Source organism: Acanthaster planci, linkage group LG06 (assembly GCF_054643075.1).
Source record: "Acanthaster planci isolate LZ-2023a linkage group LG06, COTS_SCS, whole genome shotgun sequence".
NCBI classification, from domain to species: Eukaryota; Metazoa; Echinodermata; class Asteroidea; order Valvatida; family Acanthasteridae; genus Acanthaster; species Acanthaster planci.
This window is the reverse complement of record NC_141782.1, coordinates 4028565-4043788: the sequence shown is the minus strand read 5'-3', so window position 1 is coordinate 4043788 and position 15224 is coordinate 4028565. Positions and strand designations below refer to the sequence as shown.

Below are 15224 nucleotides of genomic sequence, written 5' to 3'. Positions count from 1 at the left end.
AAAAAAATCCCTCAGGCGAGCGACGATTATAGCTTTTATTCAAGTCAGCGGTTTTTGTGAGCCATGGGGCCGACGCGCCACAGAGATGTCTGTGTACATGTACCCATGTCGTTTATCGCGCGGGAAATCATACATGTACGTGTTGCGTGATAGAGGGCGTGTTGCAGTTTCCGTACGTAATCACCTTACATGACATACATGGGAAACAGTAGTTGTACCGGTACATGTACAGCATGTATGTGGATTCGTTCAGCTACAGTTACTGTACTATCTTTGTCTGTTCAGTTTGAAATCGTCTCTAAACGCCTCCCCCGCATACCGTTTTATAGATAAGTAGTATTTATCCAACAAACACATGTAGTATATGAAGCGGCTGTAGGTAACAACAAAACAGCATGGAAGACCAGGAAAGAGGGAACATATTTCTGAAAATACGCAACGCCCAACTTGGAAATGCGCCCATCAGATGTGTTTCGGAGGTAGGCATGAAGTTGTGATATCCATTGCAGCTATTTCGTTAAAGTAGTCGGGTCATAAGTTAATGCCAAATCACTGTACATGTACGTCAACACATGATAGGAAAAGAGTTCCATATACGGACGCCACTAAGTCTTCCCTACAGTCATAACAGTCTAGTGATTATTAGCCACCAGAAAAAAGCAAAAACATGTCCAGAAAAGTTCAATTTACCGAGTCGTTTGCTTAGAAAACGCTCAGAATATTTCAGACTAGTTTCAAAGCACAGATGCACATCACAACATGTCACAACTTGGGGATTCTCCCTGTATTTGGAGAATCCCCTTTTGGGGAGCAATACCAGTCCCCTGAAAGAGAGAATGTCTCCTTCAAAGGGAACATTTTTTCCCAAATGAGCTTATGCCTTAGGTCAAAAAATCCACATGCTATCAATTTTTCCTCACATATTTACCATTCATATTTAGTTATTTAAGTTGTTTTCATGAACTTTGTGCCATGTCACTTGATTAACTATATCATAAAGAATTGATTTTCAGAAAAAATTGTTTTGATGCGGTCTTTTCCCCACCCTTTCATGTGCCATGGCAGACTCCTGCTCGCAATCCCAGAAGTTAATGGAAGAATTTCTTTTAAATGGCAGCCTTGGGTGTTTTCTTCTGCTGAATCCAATTAAGGCATTACAAAAAAATCCCGGCCCAATTTTGGCCCCTGCATGAGGGGCATCTGTCACAACTGTCGCATGTTCTTGATGCCAGAATGTGGGACAAAATTACCTTATATAAACTTAAACTTATAGGCACTTTAGTGGTAGGCCTATTTCGTTTTAGTTCCATTTCACAATTAGCCATGTTTGCATTGGACTTTTGGGGGTAAAACTTACAGAGACTGTTGCCAATTTGACAAGATTAAATCCAAAAGTGGACAATACTTTTGGATTGGTTCAACCAGTTCAACAAAAATTTCTTCAGGAATAAAAAAGTAAGCCCCGTAAGAAATCCATGTTTCAATGAGAACCATTGCAACAAGTTGATTTTCTTATGGAAAAAAAAAAAAGGATTCCAAACAATTAACAAGTAGAACTTGCGTAAATTTGACTGACGTTTTCAGCTGTACTGTACAAGCTGCATGTATCAATGGGACTATCCTCTATGCTACACAGTTCAGAGTGTGAAAGCATGATCGGACATTTTTTGAGCACTTATTATGTTTGTCCGAACAAAATCAAAGATGCTCGGATGAATTGTCCGACCAACACATCAATAACAGCTCTTAAAATATCAACACAATATGTGGGATTATGGGGTCTGATTTATCGTTAGTTTTGTCTTAGAATTACGTTAATTACACCCAAGGTATTCATCAGGGCTGATCGCTCATCAGCGGCCCATGTCATCCAGTGCCAGTCATGTATGAACACACGTGTATACTTTAATTGCACAGACATGAAAATCATCCCATAATTCTTTGCCCATTGTAAAACGTAGGTCATCCTGTCAAACAGTGTTCAATTTTCCGTGGTAACCCATGCATGACACATAACCTGGGCACCAGGCAATATGGACCAGTAGTGGTTGGCTGTGTTCGCGCCGTTCCTCCAGTTCAACCCGAGTGTGGTGCACGTGCATTATATTTCTATATGTGTGATGGGAGTACATGCATATATACCCTTGTTGACCCGCGGGTCGCACGCCTGCTGAACATGAGTAGCTCGACCTATACACTTACTGAAGTACAAACTTACATGTACTGTACATGTACAGTGTACATTCTGAAATAATCATAATGTTGTTGTGTGCATTAAGTGATTGAGTGATAAAAGTGCATTGTGTTCAGAGTGCACAAATTTTACACTGCATGTTACAACTTTGCCTTTTATACATGTGATATGGCAGATGAAAAGCTGGTTATGGCAGAACAAAATTGATTGTGTTATGACATTTTGTCCAAGCACTTTTTGGTCTAGTTTCTCGCTCTGCAGTTGACGAACCCATTATGTCACATACATTTCTGCTGCGCCCAAATAGTTCACAACGTTTTTGTGTGCACTTAATGGGCAATCCAAAACTATAGGAAAAAATGTATGTTCAACAATTTGGTTCTAACTTGGCCATTACTGAAATGTATGAAGTAAACAAGAATTGCACGCTTTCTTGAGACCCAAGCTGGTGACATAATATCAGATTGTACTCTCGTCATCAAGATTCTGAAAGCACATGCTACTGCATGGTCATGGACTTTGTGCCAGTCTGAGTAATCCACCTGCGGACGCACAGAAGAGAAACCATGATGGAATGTTAAGAAGCAGATGCGGTAACTTTCGTACAATTTTCGCCCAGTGCAAATGCAGCTTTAGACAATTACAGGCATGTACAGACCAGGGAGCAATCATGTGTGGCTGGCATATTCAATTTTCCCAACGTTATTGATGAATGATCGTCTAAAAATACAATCACAATTTTTACATAAATGCTTGAAAAACTTGTTGACGCTTGTTGACGCTAAAGAGCATGACCCGTGGATTGAGGTTTCCAGGCACGCCGGGTTACATTTCAGTTTTGAAAGCGGAATTTTTTAACTCGAAAAAATTATCCCCAAGCATCATACCTATTGCAGTGCCTTCTCACAGAGCTGACTGGATCATTTGGGTTTGGATGTGCAGGTTATTAGGCAATGTAATGCCATAAGCAACATAACAGGAGGAGGGTACATGTTTGTACTCGGGGATGACTGGGCAAAACCATTATGCAAAAGTTTGGGGAAAAAATCTGGAAAAAATCTTACGATATCTGGCCCTAGTTTATTACCATGGCAACCCGTGCCCTTTTAAGTTCCAGTTAAATGTAAGTCCTGATCCTGGTGGATTTTCAGTTAATACCGCCCCCTATTGGATTATTGTATAATATGGTGACCCTTTGGCATAATGTTGGACCTGTGTAGAGAGGCCATTTTGTGAACTGAAACTTGCAATTTAATTCAAACGTCTAAGGCTTTCTGTTGTTCAGCCAAAATGTCGTAAAGGCAAATAATTCATAGTCGAATATCGCTTCTGTTAATTTAGAACATGCTTTGGAGGTGCTGACAGTGTGTTGATGTTGTGTTGACACTACTGGACAAGTTTACGGTGTGTTGATAGTAATTAGTACGACTGTTGGGTCATTGTAATGCATTTTATACCCCAGCTGTGCCACTGGACTACTCCAAATGTATCCACAGCAACTGTGTTGACAGAGTTTAGAGAGTTAGGCAAGAAACAGGGAAAGAATGGTGCATTACTTGCATCCTTCTTTCACTTTTTTCATAGGCCTAGGCCTGTCAAGTATCATTTCAATAAAGGCCAGTCCTTGCAGAAATGCTGACAAGACATGAACCTTCGACTGAACAAAATTAAAATTTTAAAATTAAAATAGGGCATGAGAGCATGTCACAACTACCTCCCAAAAGTTACTGTAGCATGAATGTTTGCGAGTCAGTGTTTGCCCCCAAGACAACTTCGTGCAGACACAAAAAGATTCAAATATAAATCTTCTCTTAAATTTAAATAAATTTATTATGACATGAAACTTAATACTATGATACAACAAAAAACACCAAATTAATTATCTGTTAGTACATGTATCTACAAATATTTACAAAAGTCAATAATGGTGTATTCCACGTGAGACCGAAATTAAGTCTGTAATAGTCCGCATTCGGAAAATGAAGCAAGATATATAACTGAAGGAAACTTAAATGGTTTCTGTAATTACTTCTGAGTTGTAAAGACATAAAGAGAATTACAATCAATTTTTGCTATACGCTTAATGCTAATTCTTCACCTATTAATTATTGAAACCTTACTAAAGCCAGCAATGACATTTTAAAAAAGAGTACTCATTTATGTAGGGCCCACCACGAGTAGAATACGCTTTCCATGTCAAAGACCACCCCCCTTGCCGTCGGCTTGAACCTTGCGGCGGAACCCCTGAGTAGGTAGCCGGGAAAATTGTCAGCAGTGCCACGCTTGGCTATGTAATCACTAGGGTTAATAGTCACCTGATGCCATCCAAAATAATATATGTGTAACATACATTCAGATTATAATTCCACAGCCTAGATTATTTGCGATTGAGGTAGTGATAATATTAAATACAAACAATTGCATGTATATTGATCACCTAGTGAAAACACTCCAAAGTTACTGGATTAGAATTACAAATTTAGACCACTTAATATTAAGTAATAAAAAAAATATTTATAATATCCCCATCAATCAGTTCCTGATTGGAAACAGTGAATCTTCTGTGGTCACTTAGGTTGACTGGAAGTGGTACCTGTACATGTACTCAAGATCAAATATATAAAACAGGAAAATAACAGAAAATTTCATAAAATCAGAACCTCAAACTACGATCTGATAGCAGATCAAATGCGTGGCTCTCTCAGAGACCATCACCATTCCAATACTTGGCTTTCCGGCGGAAAATTTCAGAAACTTAGCTTATAGCAAAATATTGCAGCCGTCATGTCTGAGGCGATTGGTGGCAAAAGCGCTTTTCAAAAAATCGCGGGCTGTAAGTCACTTGTCACAGGCATTATAAAAACCCAGTGTCGCATAAAATAATAAAGAGATGAGACCATGGCAACATGAATATGTATACTAACTAATGTATTATCTATTTACACGTTAGGACACTGCAGGTATGAATGATACACACAACACATGGATGTTGACGAACACAAATCAGACTTACTGAAGCGTAAAGTAGGGTTCTTGTTTGCTGGGGCAACATTGACAGAGTACTGAAATGAATACGTCATGCACACAACTATACGTGTAAAAGGCAGTAGTGTAAAAACCAGCATGTGTGAACTAACGTGTGCGTACTCCATTCGTTTGTGTGGCACTTCCTGTTTCTAAATGACGTTGCACTTTGATATTCTATAAGATTTTTTGGGAGGAAAGGGAAAGGAAAAGAATTCAATGCATATATGGACATCACTTGACACCTTGTGTACAAATCCCATGAGACTGGTCTGAAAAATTCCAAGCATTTTTAAGTAAATGCCTCAATATTTTTCCTGCTTAATTTGACTCTGTAGGACACGTTATCGCTTTCTTGTGGCTAATGTAGGGACAAATAAGCGTTGTTCACATACATTCATGGAACTCTTCCCAAGAGGAAATAAAGTCTGAAATTGTAACTACTAATTTCATCTTACGAATATGAATTTATGGTGACAATGTAAGCATGGAACCAGAAAAGATTGGTGATGATAAAATGTCGAAGTCCCCCCAAAACACTCACTTCCCATGTTCAGTTGATGTGCTGGTCAAAAAAACACAAATCATTAACTGTCTTGTTTCATTAATAATTATCATTATTTGTGATAAATCTACACCATTAATGGTCAGTACAATCATGGTATACAGTGAATCTGACATTTAGGAAGAGAATCAACACAGGTCAGATTTTGATAGAAATTGGCCTTGGATATATACATGTAATTGCAATATGACTTTGAATCGCCCCTCAGTTCAGTTGTTTTCTCTGTATTCAGTTTTGTATTTGCATGGTATTGAGCATGTGCAGTAACTGCTGTTTAGATTTATCATTGTTTACCTGACAAGTCTTCCTCTTGGCTTGTTGTTGTCATGATTGGCTTGATATTTATGAGGGTGGGACTCATCTGTCCAGACCCCATCATGCCAGTGCAGTTGTCATGATTTTGGACTTTAGTTCCCTTTAATCTCCCAGATCAGGAAAAGAAAACGATATGATCATACATGTACATATCCTATTACATGTAAATGCACATATATGTAAGATTTGATTTTATAAACGAAGGCTTTCGTATTTCAACAAATGCACCACTTGGACTCGTTTCCATGGCCCCAGCTAGGAACACTTGCAGTCACAAGGCTCACATAGCCAGGAGCAAGTGGGAATTACAGGAAGTATTTTATGGTATTTGCCAGCTTGTAGAGGGCGCTGTACTTGTGGCTAGCAGTAAAGTAAAAACAAATGCAGGACCTGCATAATTAATGGATTGTTGCTCGACTGGTTGATCCGTCAATTCTTCCACCATCAGCCAACCACCTTTTCTACCTGTAGGTCATGGCTGTGAAAGATTTGTGGAAGAGGAAATGTAATCTCTTGAGATTTACTACAGGATGGATAGATAGCGCAGCATAACTGATCATGGCAATCAAGCGATTATGCTTCATATACATGTATTTGATTTCAAGCCCTGAAAAAAATTGCAGAACAGTCTGCAACTCGTGTGCCTTCTCACAGCTTATGTATGGAATCACGTTGACTACTACACACCCATATTAGCCACTTCCTGCCGGTTGGGGTTGGCAGCCTGCATCATCTGCTGTCGAGTGCTTTTTCATTTTTTTCTGTTTTCAAAATTCTTCAAAAATTCATATCTTCATTTACTGGATGTGTACACCCAAACGAATGACTGTCTTGTGGCGACTCTAATCTGACAGGCAACCTCCATTGACGCGTAAGTATTGCAGCCACACCTGCCACCCAGTAAAGGGCCCCCATTGTGTGGTGTCACGTAATTTCGTCTTTGCTGTGCTGGATGGTGGTGTTTGCTATGCAGAGCGATTGACGGTCAATTAGCGTGTGGGCCGTGAGGGTGAACCAGGCCATTCATCGGCCACACCGGTGTAATGCATGCTGCACGGCGGTATCGTCTGTACAAATGCGGCCAGATTCCATGAGCATGCAGCTGTATTGCATAGCTCATGGCTGCAATGCTGGAGCACTTTTGTCGCCTGCTGATAATCTACTTGCGCTGGCAGCGGCAAGCAATGGCACTGTTTCAAAACAATGATGGATTACCCGCGCCAATGTCAGCACTCTGCGCTGACAGCCTATGAACCTTCATTGGCAAGTTCTAGCAGCTCAGTCGTTGTTAAAAGAAAGTTCCAATTTCAGGCACCCAAGCTATGAAACACCACACTGTGTCTCTGGTACTGGGCACCCCAGCGGCAAGTGGTTAAACATTTCATTCTAAATGTAGTGGGACCCCATTTCGTACCCATGTAGTCAGCAGCAGGGTAATCAGTTCGGACGTAAAATTTTCTGTAGCAACCCTCATTCCATGTGTTACACGTCGTTTTTTGTTTTTCACATCATTCTTTGACCTTCACTTAATGAAAAAGAGTCAACTATATTTTTTTTTAGAAAACTCATCCAAAAGAACGATTTCTGTCTTTGCTGATGTACGGTTATTTTTCCTTCATTTGCCAGATTCCCCAGCCAATTCTAGCAGACTGTGATGACCGACTTGGCCTGGAGAATGGAGAACAGATCCCTGCTCGTATCAGTGGCCTATATCAATGTGCCCAAAATCTGCTGGACAGACACCGGACAACCAATGAGCAATACCTACTCTGCATAAGCAAGCTGAAGGTCAGGGTCTTACAAAAGTGTCTCTCGCACTTTGTCTTTGCGTTGTTTCTTGACCTGATCAAAGTTATGATTCAAAGGAAAACCAAAGCGCTTTGATTTCAGGTAAAGTGCTGAAAAAAACAAAACCACAGACCAGGGGTCAAAATTAATGATGGTCCGCTGGCCCGAGGCCAGTAAAAAAGTCGGCGGACTACAGTAGCTGATCTAATAAAACTGGTGGTTTGGTGGGCCAGTTGAAATTTGATGTCTTTTCTGTCTTCACAAATATCTTTCAATAACCTTTTTTCACGTTAAAATGCTTGTTTTAAGAAAAAAAAACATTATTTTCACAAGTTTCCATTCACGTTTCACTACCGCAGTGGTGAAAACACGTGTGCAAAGCTCAATGCATTAAACGAAGCTGCTCTGGTTCCCGCCGCACCGCACCCATGCAAAAGAATGCATGATGGAAATGTAGGAACCAGAACCAGTCTGTATTGTACATGTCCACTCTACACTGGCCGTACATGTCACGGATGCAACCCTAAAAGGCTGCAGGCCGAAAAGACATTGATGTTGTAAGAGGTTTTCTGCAAGTTAATTCACTGAACTTGGTCTCTTATTTATGTATGTACATGTTTTTTTTGCATTCATGAGTTTAATTTGAGGTTGTTCTGCTCATGGCTCTGGCTCAAGGTTTATCACCAACTGGTCCTGATGCATCACGCACGCTTACCATGCGATACATGGACATTGTTGGCCAGTTTGCTGTCGCTATCGCCTGAGTAGCACTGTGTGAATTGTTTATAGTTTTCTTATGAATTGTCGAATGTAGACATTTTTACATAGATTAAGATAGGTGTTAATCACTTTTTGAGATAATTTTGGAAGCTGTCATCCCCATTGATGCCATTCAATCAGCACAAAAAATTGCCCCCCAAACAAAAAAATTCTGACCTACTGACCCTATTTTTTTTTTTTTTGAGGCATGGCACAACTGTTTTGAGGCCTAATAAAAGACTGCATGTATTGCAGTAGGCCTAAGTTAAATAACCATAATTATCGTGGATTCCGAGAAATCTTGGGCAAGTGTTGATCCTATTCGAGCAAGCAAATTTACGGCATGGCCTGCCCCATCGGGCAAAAAAAAAAACAATTTGTCGCAGCCTGCGCCGTAACAAGGATTGCTCAAGCGGCTGCGTGTTCAGTTCTGGTATGGGACCACCAAACCTTCAGCAGGACCAGTGAAAATTTGAAAGTACTGGTCCTGCTGGCTACCAGGAAAAAAAGTTAATTTCAACCCCTGCAGATTAGAAATTTGAGATGAGATGTTGGTCGCAGTGTTCTTTTCAGAAGCGAAGGGGTAAAGTCACATGTTGTACAATTTGGTCCGTTGTCATTATTTTGTCTCATAACTGGAGAAACCTGAATGAGACTGATCGGTGTTTTTCATGCTCAGTTGATTTACTGGAGATAAACTTATAGCTCTGGTTTCATACAGTTTTCTTGCAGGGTGAGCATTTTCCCTTGAGGTTGTAAATTTTGACCCTAGTCCCATACATGGTTGACTTCGGCCCTGAATGGGACCAAACATTCACCACTTGCATTAGCCACACCACTCTACGGTGTGACGAAAACAGTCGCATTTGCGCCTAAATATAATGATGTGCGACCAACTGTTTAATTCTTATCGCCAATGGCAAGCATGATTTGTACCTGTTAGTTGCCCACCTTGTCAGTCATATTTCATGAGTGATTGCTGCCCAGTTTTCTTCTATGTGCACCGAGCAATTTGCCTCTACATGTATATGATCACATGGTTTTTCTCCGTCTTACTATGTACACAGCATGAGCCCACGTTAACTGCAATGTACCCGAGTCAACTGGTTTGTGGTCGCACACTGTGTAGTATAAAAGTGTGCGAGGGAGCTGAGATATTTTGCGTATTCATAATGCACTAGCAGTCTATGCACGCCACGATTCCAATGGAATAAACTTGTTTCAGTCCCAAATGTACTTGAAATATGAAACCAAATCTTCCCATGGTCCGGTCCAGTCCCAATCCCAGGTACGAAATGCTCAAACGTAAGAGAACAAACATGCCTTGTCTTTTCAACAGCTTTTTTTCCATATAATTGGTTGTCATTTTTTATTTATTCCACAAGCACAAAATCCAAAACCTGTCTGTTCTGCGGAGAATTGACAAAATAATGTTTCTGTGTGTTTTGTCCGATTTTGTACTTGTACATGTAACTTGTATATTTTGCAAATGTGTGTTCAGTATGTACAGAAATTGATCTTTTTTTTTCTTGGAGCCAGTGGCTCCTCATTTTATTTTTCTCCGTACAGCACTGGTCAGCCAGGAACCATCCTTGACATCTTGTCTCATTCATGATTTGAAAAAGCCTTATGACCCAAGACAGAACAATCAGAAGAGCTCTGTTGTATTTATGTAGAGCTTTTAATCTGGCAATTTAATGTTCAGACAGGTGAGAACCAGTGTCAAAATCTTTGGTTGCATGTTTTCAGTATGTCTCTGCTTTTGACAGTTTCTAAAGAGGCTTCTCAACTCTGAGAGTTCCCAGGAATACCCCCGTAGGAGTGGTCAGACACGAGAAAGTCGAGTCATCCATGCTGAAGTCATCTATCTGTTTGGAGGAGTCGAGGTAATGGGAATACACTCTAACTGCTGCAAGTACTAAAGAGCACTCTTTGTTTTGAAAAAGCTGTCTTTGTGATTTATTGGATGACATTCATTGAAGGAATTCTTGGGCAGCAGAGTAGAGCATGTATGTGTGGGATACGAGGGAAAGAATTTGGCTTTTCTTTAAAGAAACAGGCTGTATTTCTTAATTTATCAATTCACAAAATTGGTTGCATCACTGAGCTGAATTGTGTGTTTGTGAGGCTTAGTTGACTTCCCAATAAAGCAGGATCAAATGTAAACTTCAGTTTTAAGTTCCAGAAATACTGATGCATGTAGGCTCAGTCATGCTGTGCCATTGCTGTATTATCTGATCACATACTCACATACCTGTACCTACATCAGCAGAAATGTTTGTGTTTACAGTTGATTTCAGATGTCAACAAGCAGCCAGCATTTGCCATTTTTCTGTTGGTCACGCATGATTCTCTGGTTGCTCAGTTCTTGGAACTTAATGACTCCAATGGAAGTTGTCAACAGTACTATGGTGTCATGTTGACAGTGTGTCTTTGTCATGTTGACAGTGTGTCTTTGTCATTTGTAACTTGTACGCTGTGTGACACTGAGTGCTTCACATTATCATCAACAGGTGATGGTACAGCTGCTATTGTTACCACAGTATTACCCTCTACTTAAGTCGGAGAATTCTAAGGCATTTAAAGCAGGTAAGAATGTCAGGGTATTTGGAGCTAAGGTTTTTTGGGGTGCACAAAATAACACAAAAGATATCAAGAAGTAAAGGGAATTGTGCTTCTCGGTTTCCTTAAATCAGAAAATGTCTGTATTAAAAAGACAAAGTAGGAAGAACAAGATTTTTTCCCCTTGTCAGAAAATTTTATTACATTCCAAGTAGCCATACATTTTGTGAAATTGAAAACTGATAACAAATTACAGCAATGTATGTGTAGCAAAAGACAAAAAATACAAAGTTTTATGTGTTTAAGTGAGTTGATTGGTTTATATAAATGTCACAGTGTTCTCGTATTGTTTTCATGGGATTCAAAATCTGTACATTGACAGCTGAGGATATGTAAAAGTCAATTTAATCACTCTCCAGTTGACAAGAATTCCTTTGAAAAAAATGTCAGTAAATGATGTTTCATTTTTGAGTGTGTCCTCTTTTCCGTGTGTTGCAGAATCAGAGCTAAGGACAAGATTAGCGTACCAAGTACTGGATGTCTTGCATTTCATGTGCATCTGTGTAAGTACATGTACATACATGTAGCAAAAAGGTTGGTCGATAAGTGGCTACAAATTATGTTCATTGTCAAGACATTGGTAGACTAATAAGGTTGACCAAAAGTAGTTTGAATATTTATGAAGCTAATAATTTTGCATGTTTTACTTCTTTGCTCTGTAAATAATAGCCATAATGCATCTTAAGCCAGGTTTCCATATCGATGTAAGAAACCGGAGGCGGAAATATGGAAACTTGTTGTTGCCGACAACGCATACAAATGCAAACAGGCCCGTGAACGATCGGTGAAGTTGAGCCAGGTTTAACTTTGCCGACTGCCTGTGTCTAGTAGGTGTGGTATCCAAATACAAACACGCATGCTGGTATGACTGGCGAGCAACGATATCCCTCTTGCTGAGTTCCATGAATTTGGCCCATTTTCTCCTTAATGCTTAAATATTACACCCCAGGTTTGGTATCATGAGGCAGCACAGTCAATTTAAAAGCGCATTTTCCGAGAAAAATCACAGAGTTTCGGACGCCATTTTGTTTCAAATTTTGGGTGGATTGACGTCACGCACCGTCTCTTCCATTCGTGTCTGCATCTTCACGTCTTGCATTCTGTCCGCAAACGACCATATGGAAACCAGGCTGTACATGTAGTTTGTATGTACATGTACGTACCAGTCCCCTAAGCCTCCCAGAACCTTGCTCAGTGCAGTTAACAGGTCAGCTCTCCTAGGACAAAGGAGCCTTTTGTCTGAGGTCACCAGCTACCACAGGATTCAGTAGTTGATAGTGTTGAGTTGGTCATCCCCGTTAACTCAGCATTGGCACTTCATCCTGGTATTGTTGACTTTCTAGTTTTACATTCAGCAGGGTTAGGGTGTTGTGTTCAACACCTTGTGGGCAGTTGCTCTGTGTTGTTCCCTTGGCCGTGAAAATTCCCAACGTACTACTAGATGAGGTCACCTGTTAAGCATCCTTCATTACCTTGTGGTTTGTGCACAGAACTCATTCAATAACAAAATTAATCATCTAACCACGAGGCTTGCGTACTTGAACTGACGTTGAGATTTATCCTCATCAGTTTGAGAAAGTGTCTTCTCTTGACTTCTGCAAGTTGCTCTTGTGGTAACCTTAACCAGTTCATGCCAGAGGACTTATATTGTCAGCAATCACGGGGACTGTTGACGGGTGAAACAACCGCGTGTGCCCTTAGTCACTGCTAGCAAACTTGTATTCATGCTTATCCCCCATTTGCTTCATACACACATGCATGCACAAAGTCCAACAAGTCTGTGGAGGTGGACTGGCCTTGTTGTAAACTTGGCTGCTGTACATGGCCTGTGATTGAGGCAAATAAGGCCCCAGTGCGGCACGGCCACTTAAGAGGTTGGCGTAAGAAGTATCAGACAAATCGTCGCACATCTGACAAACCAGCAAATCAACCGTTCTGGTGGTTTTTAGATTTCATCTCATGAACTGATGAATAGGTTTTACAGCAGTTTTCAAACAAAATATTGCTTATAGAGCCAAAAAATACAGATTAGGAAATGATTTCAAAAGGCCAATTTTGTATCTTTTATACACAGAGATCAAAAGGGTTGAATTAAATATCAAAAATGAGCACACAGTAACTACTTAACTGAAAACGTGTTTTTCTCAAAAACAATGATATTGTTCACTCAACTGTAAGAGGAAATATGTGGCCATTTGGCTGTATGTAAAATGTTGGCTGCTGTACCGGTACCCTGCCTTGTTTTGAAGGCTGAAATATTTGGCTAAAGTTACACCGTCAGCTGCTACACAAAACCCACAATGCATTGCATACATTGTTTTTGTTTTTTCATATTGAAACACTAGAGTGTATTATATTGAACTTTGGCAGATGGGTCCAGACATCGCAGGTCCCTTGTCAGAGAGGGAAGGTCTTATCCTACATCTGTTCAGCCTCATGTCAGAGAAGGCCTGCTTCCTGAAGGCGGCTACACTCTTGGAAGACATTCTTGGTGTCAAGCAGACTATGATCTCATTGGACAAAATACGTAAGTGCTCTGTGTGGTTGTTGAGTGTGATGGACTGGTTTATGTGGGTGGAGTATTATATTTGGGGTTATTTATTTAGTGTGCTCATACAACAACTTTGAATAATGTCTGCAGAAAATGAAATACTAGATGGTTGCTGTGTAGGTGTAGAGTGTTACATCTATGATATGGACAACTTGATGTGTACAAATCTGAACAAGTAGGTAAATTGGACGTGCTGAGGAAATGGAAAATTGCCGTGTTATGAGGGGTGCGCTGAAAAGAATTGAAAATCGATGAGAAAAGTGGAATGAAAATCACAGATTTCAAATCTTCAAAATTCAATTCCTAAGCAAACTCGTCATTACAACGGTGTGCAAAATACATGTGTGAAATGGGCTTCCAGAGCTCATGGCTGCATCTATTGTCAGCACATCCTTGCCTATTTGCAATGGAGCGAAGACCCCAGACCTACTTCTACACAACAGACACGGATGCAAGGGATGCTTTACTGTGTGAGTAATGAGTGTTTTCTTGTCACCCTGGAATCAATGGCACAGCTAAGCTAGACAGCCTGGTCGATAGCTTTGATGAGGAGCAGGTAGCCAACTTCTGTCGGGTCCTCTCAATTGCCGTGTCAGACACTGATGGTAGAGATGAACAGCTCAACCTAGTGGCCCAGGACAGGGCCAACCGCAACCGGACTGGGGTGCCGATTTCAGACCTAAACCAAGGTTAGTGGTTTGCCGAAAGGGACACGGTGTTGTAGTCAGGACCACTTAAGACCTTCGCAAGACCAACACAAGACCTCCAGTCTGAATTCAAGTCACAAGCTATTCAAATGAACTGCAACAAAAGCATTCCTTTGTCATTGTTCACCCCGCTACTTGTGACTGGTCTTGTCCATTGTCTTGTGTCTGGTCTTGTGTCTGGTCTTGTGCATGGTCTTGTGCATGGTCTTGTGCGTGGTCTTGTGTCTGGTCTTGTGTCTGGTCTTGTGTCTGGTCTTGTGTCTGGTCTTGTGTCTGGTCTTGTGTCTGGTCTTGTGTCTGGTCTTGTGTCTGGTCTTGTGTCTGGTCTTGTGTCTGGTCTTGTGTCTGGTCTTGTGTCTGGTCTTGTGCGTGGTCTTGTGTCTGGTCTTGTGTCTGGTCTTGTGTCTGGTCTTGTGTCTGGTCTTGTGTCTGGTCTTGTGTCTGGTCTTGTGTCTGGTCTTGTGTCTGGTCTTGTGTCTGGTCTTGTGTCTGGTCTTGTGTCTGGTCTTGTGTCTGGTCTTGTGTCTGGTCTTGTGATGGTCTAGACTACAACACTAGAGGGACTGGGCTGCTGTGCTGTTAGATGTTTTCCCCAACCGAAAACAAAAGTCTATCATTTGTGCGGCCTGCAAGTATATGGAATGTGACTGTTGACTTAGCAGCTTCAGAGATACAGATATCCGTGAGGGTGTTGTTCCA

At 40.8% G+C, this 15224-nt stretch overlaps 1 protein-coding gene across 1 annotated transcript in view; it reads left to right on the top strand.

The window, feature by feature from the left end:
• The first annotated feature begins 206 nt into the window (after nucleotides 1-206).
• trpc4ap (transient receptor potential cation channel subfamily C member 4 associated protein) overlaps nucleotides 207-15224 on the top strand; it is a 31587-nt gene continuing 16569 nt past the window's right edge. Inside the window, exons 1-7 of the mRNA XM_022247707.2 lie at nucleotides 207-479; nucleotides 7725-7886; nucleotides 10415-10531; nucleotides 11159-11234; nucleotides 11706-11770; nucleotides 13638-13794; nucleotides 14334-14507. Of these exons, the coding sequence (XP_022103399.1) occupies nucleotides 396-479; nucleotides 7725-7886; nucleotides 10415-10531; nucleotides 11159-11234; nucleotides 11706-11770; nucleotides 13638-13794; nucleotides 14334-14507 (835 nt within the window). The 5' untranslated portion in view covers nucleotides 207-395. The remainder of the gene's footprint in view (nucleotides 480-7724; nucleotides 7887-10414; nucleotides 10532-11158; nucleotides 11235-11705; nucleotides 11771-13637; nucleotides 13795-14333; nucleotides 14508-15224) is intronic.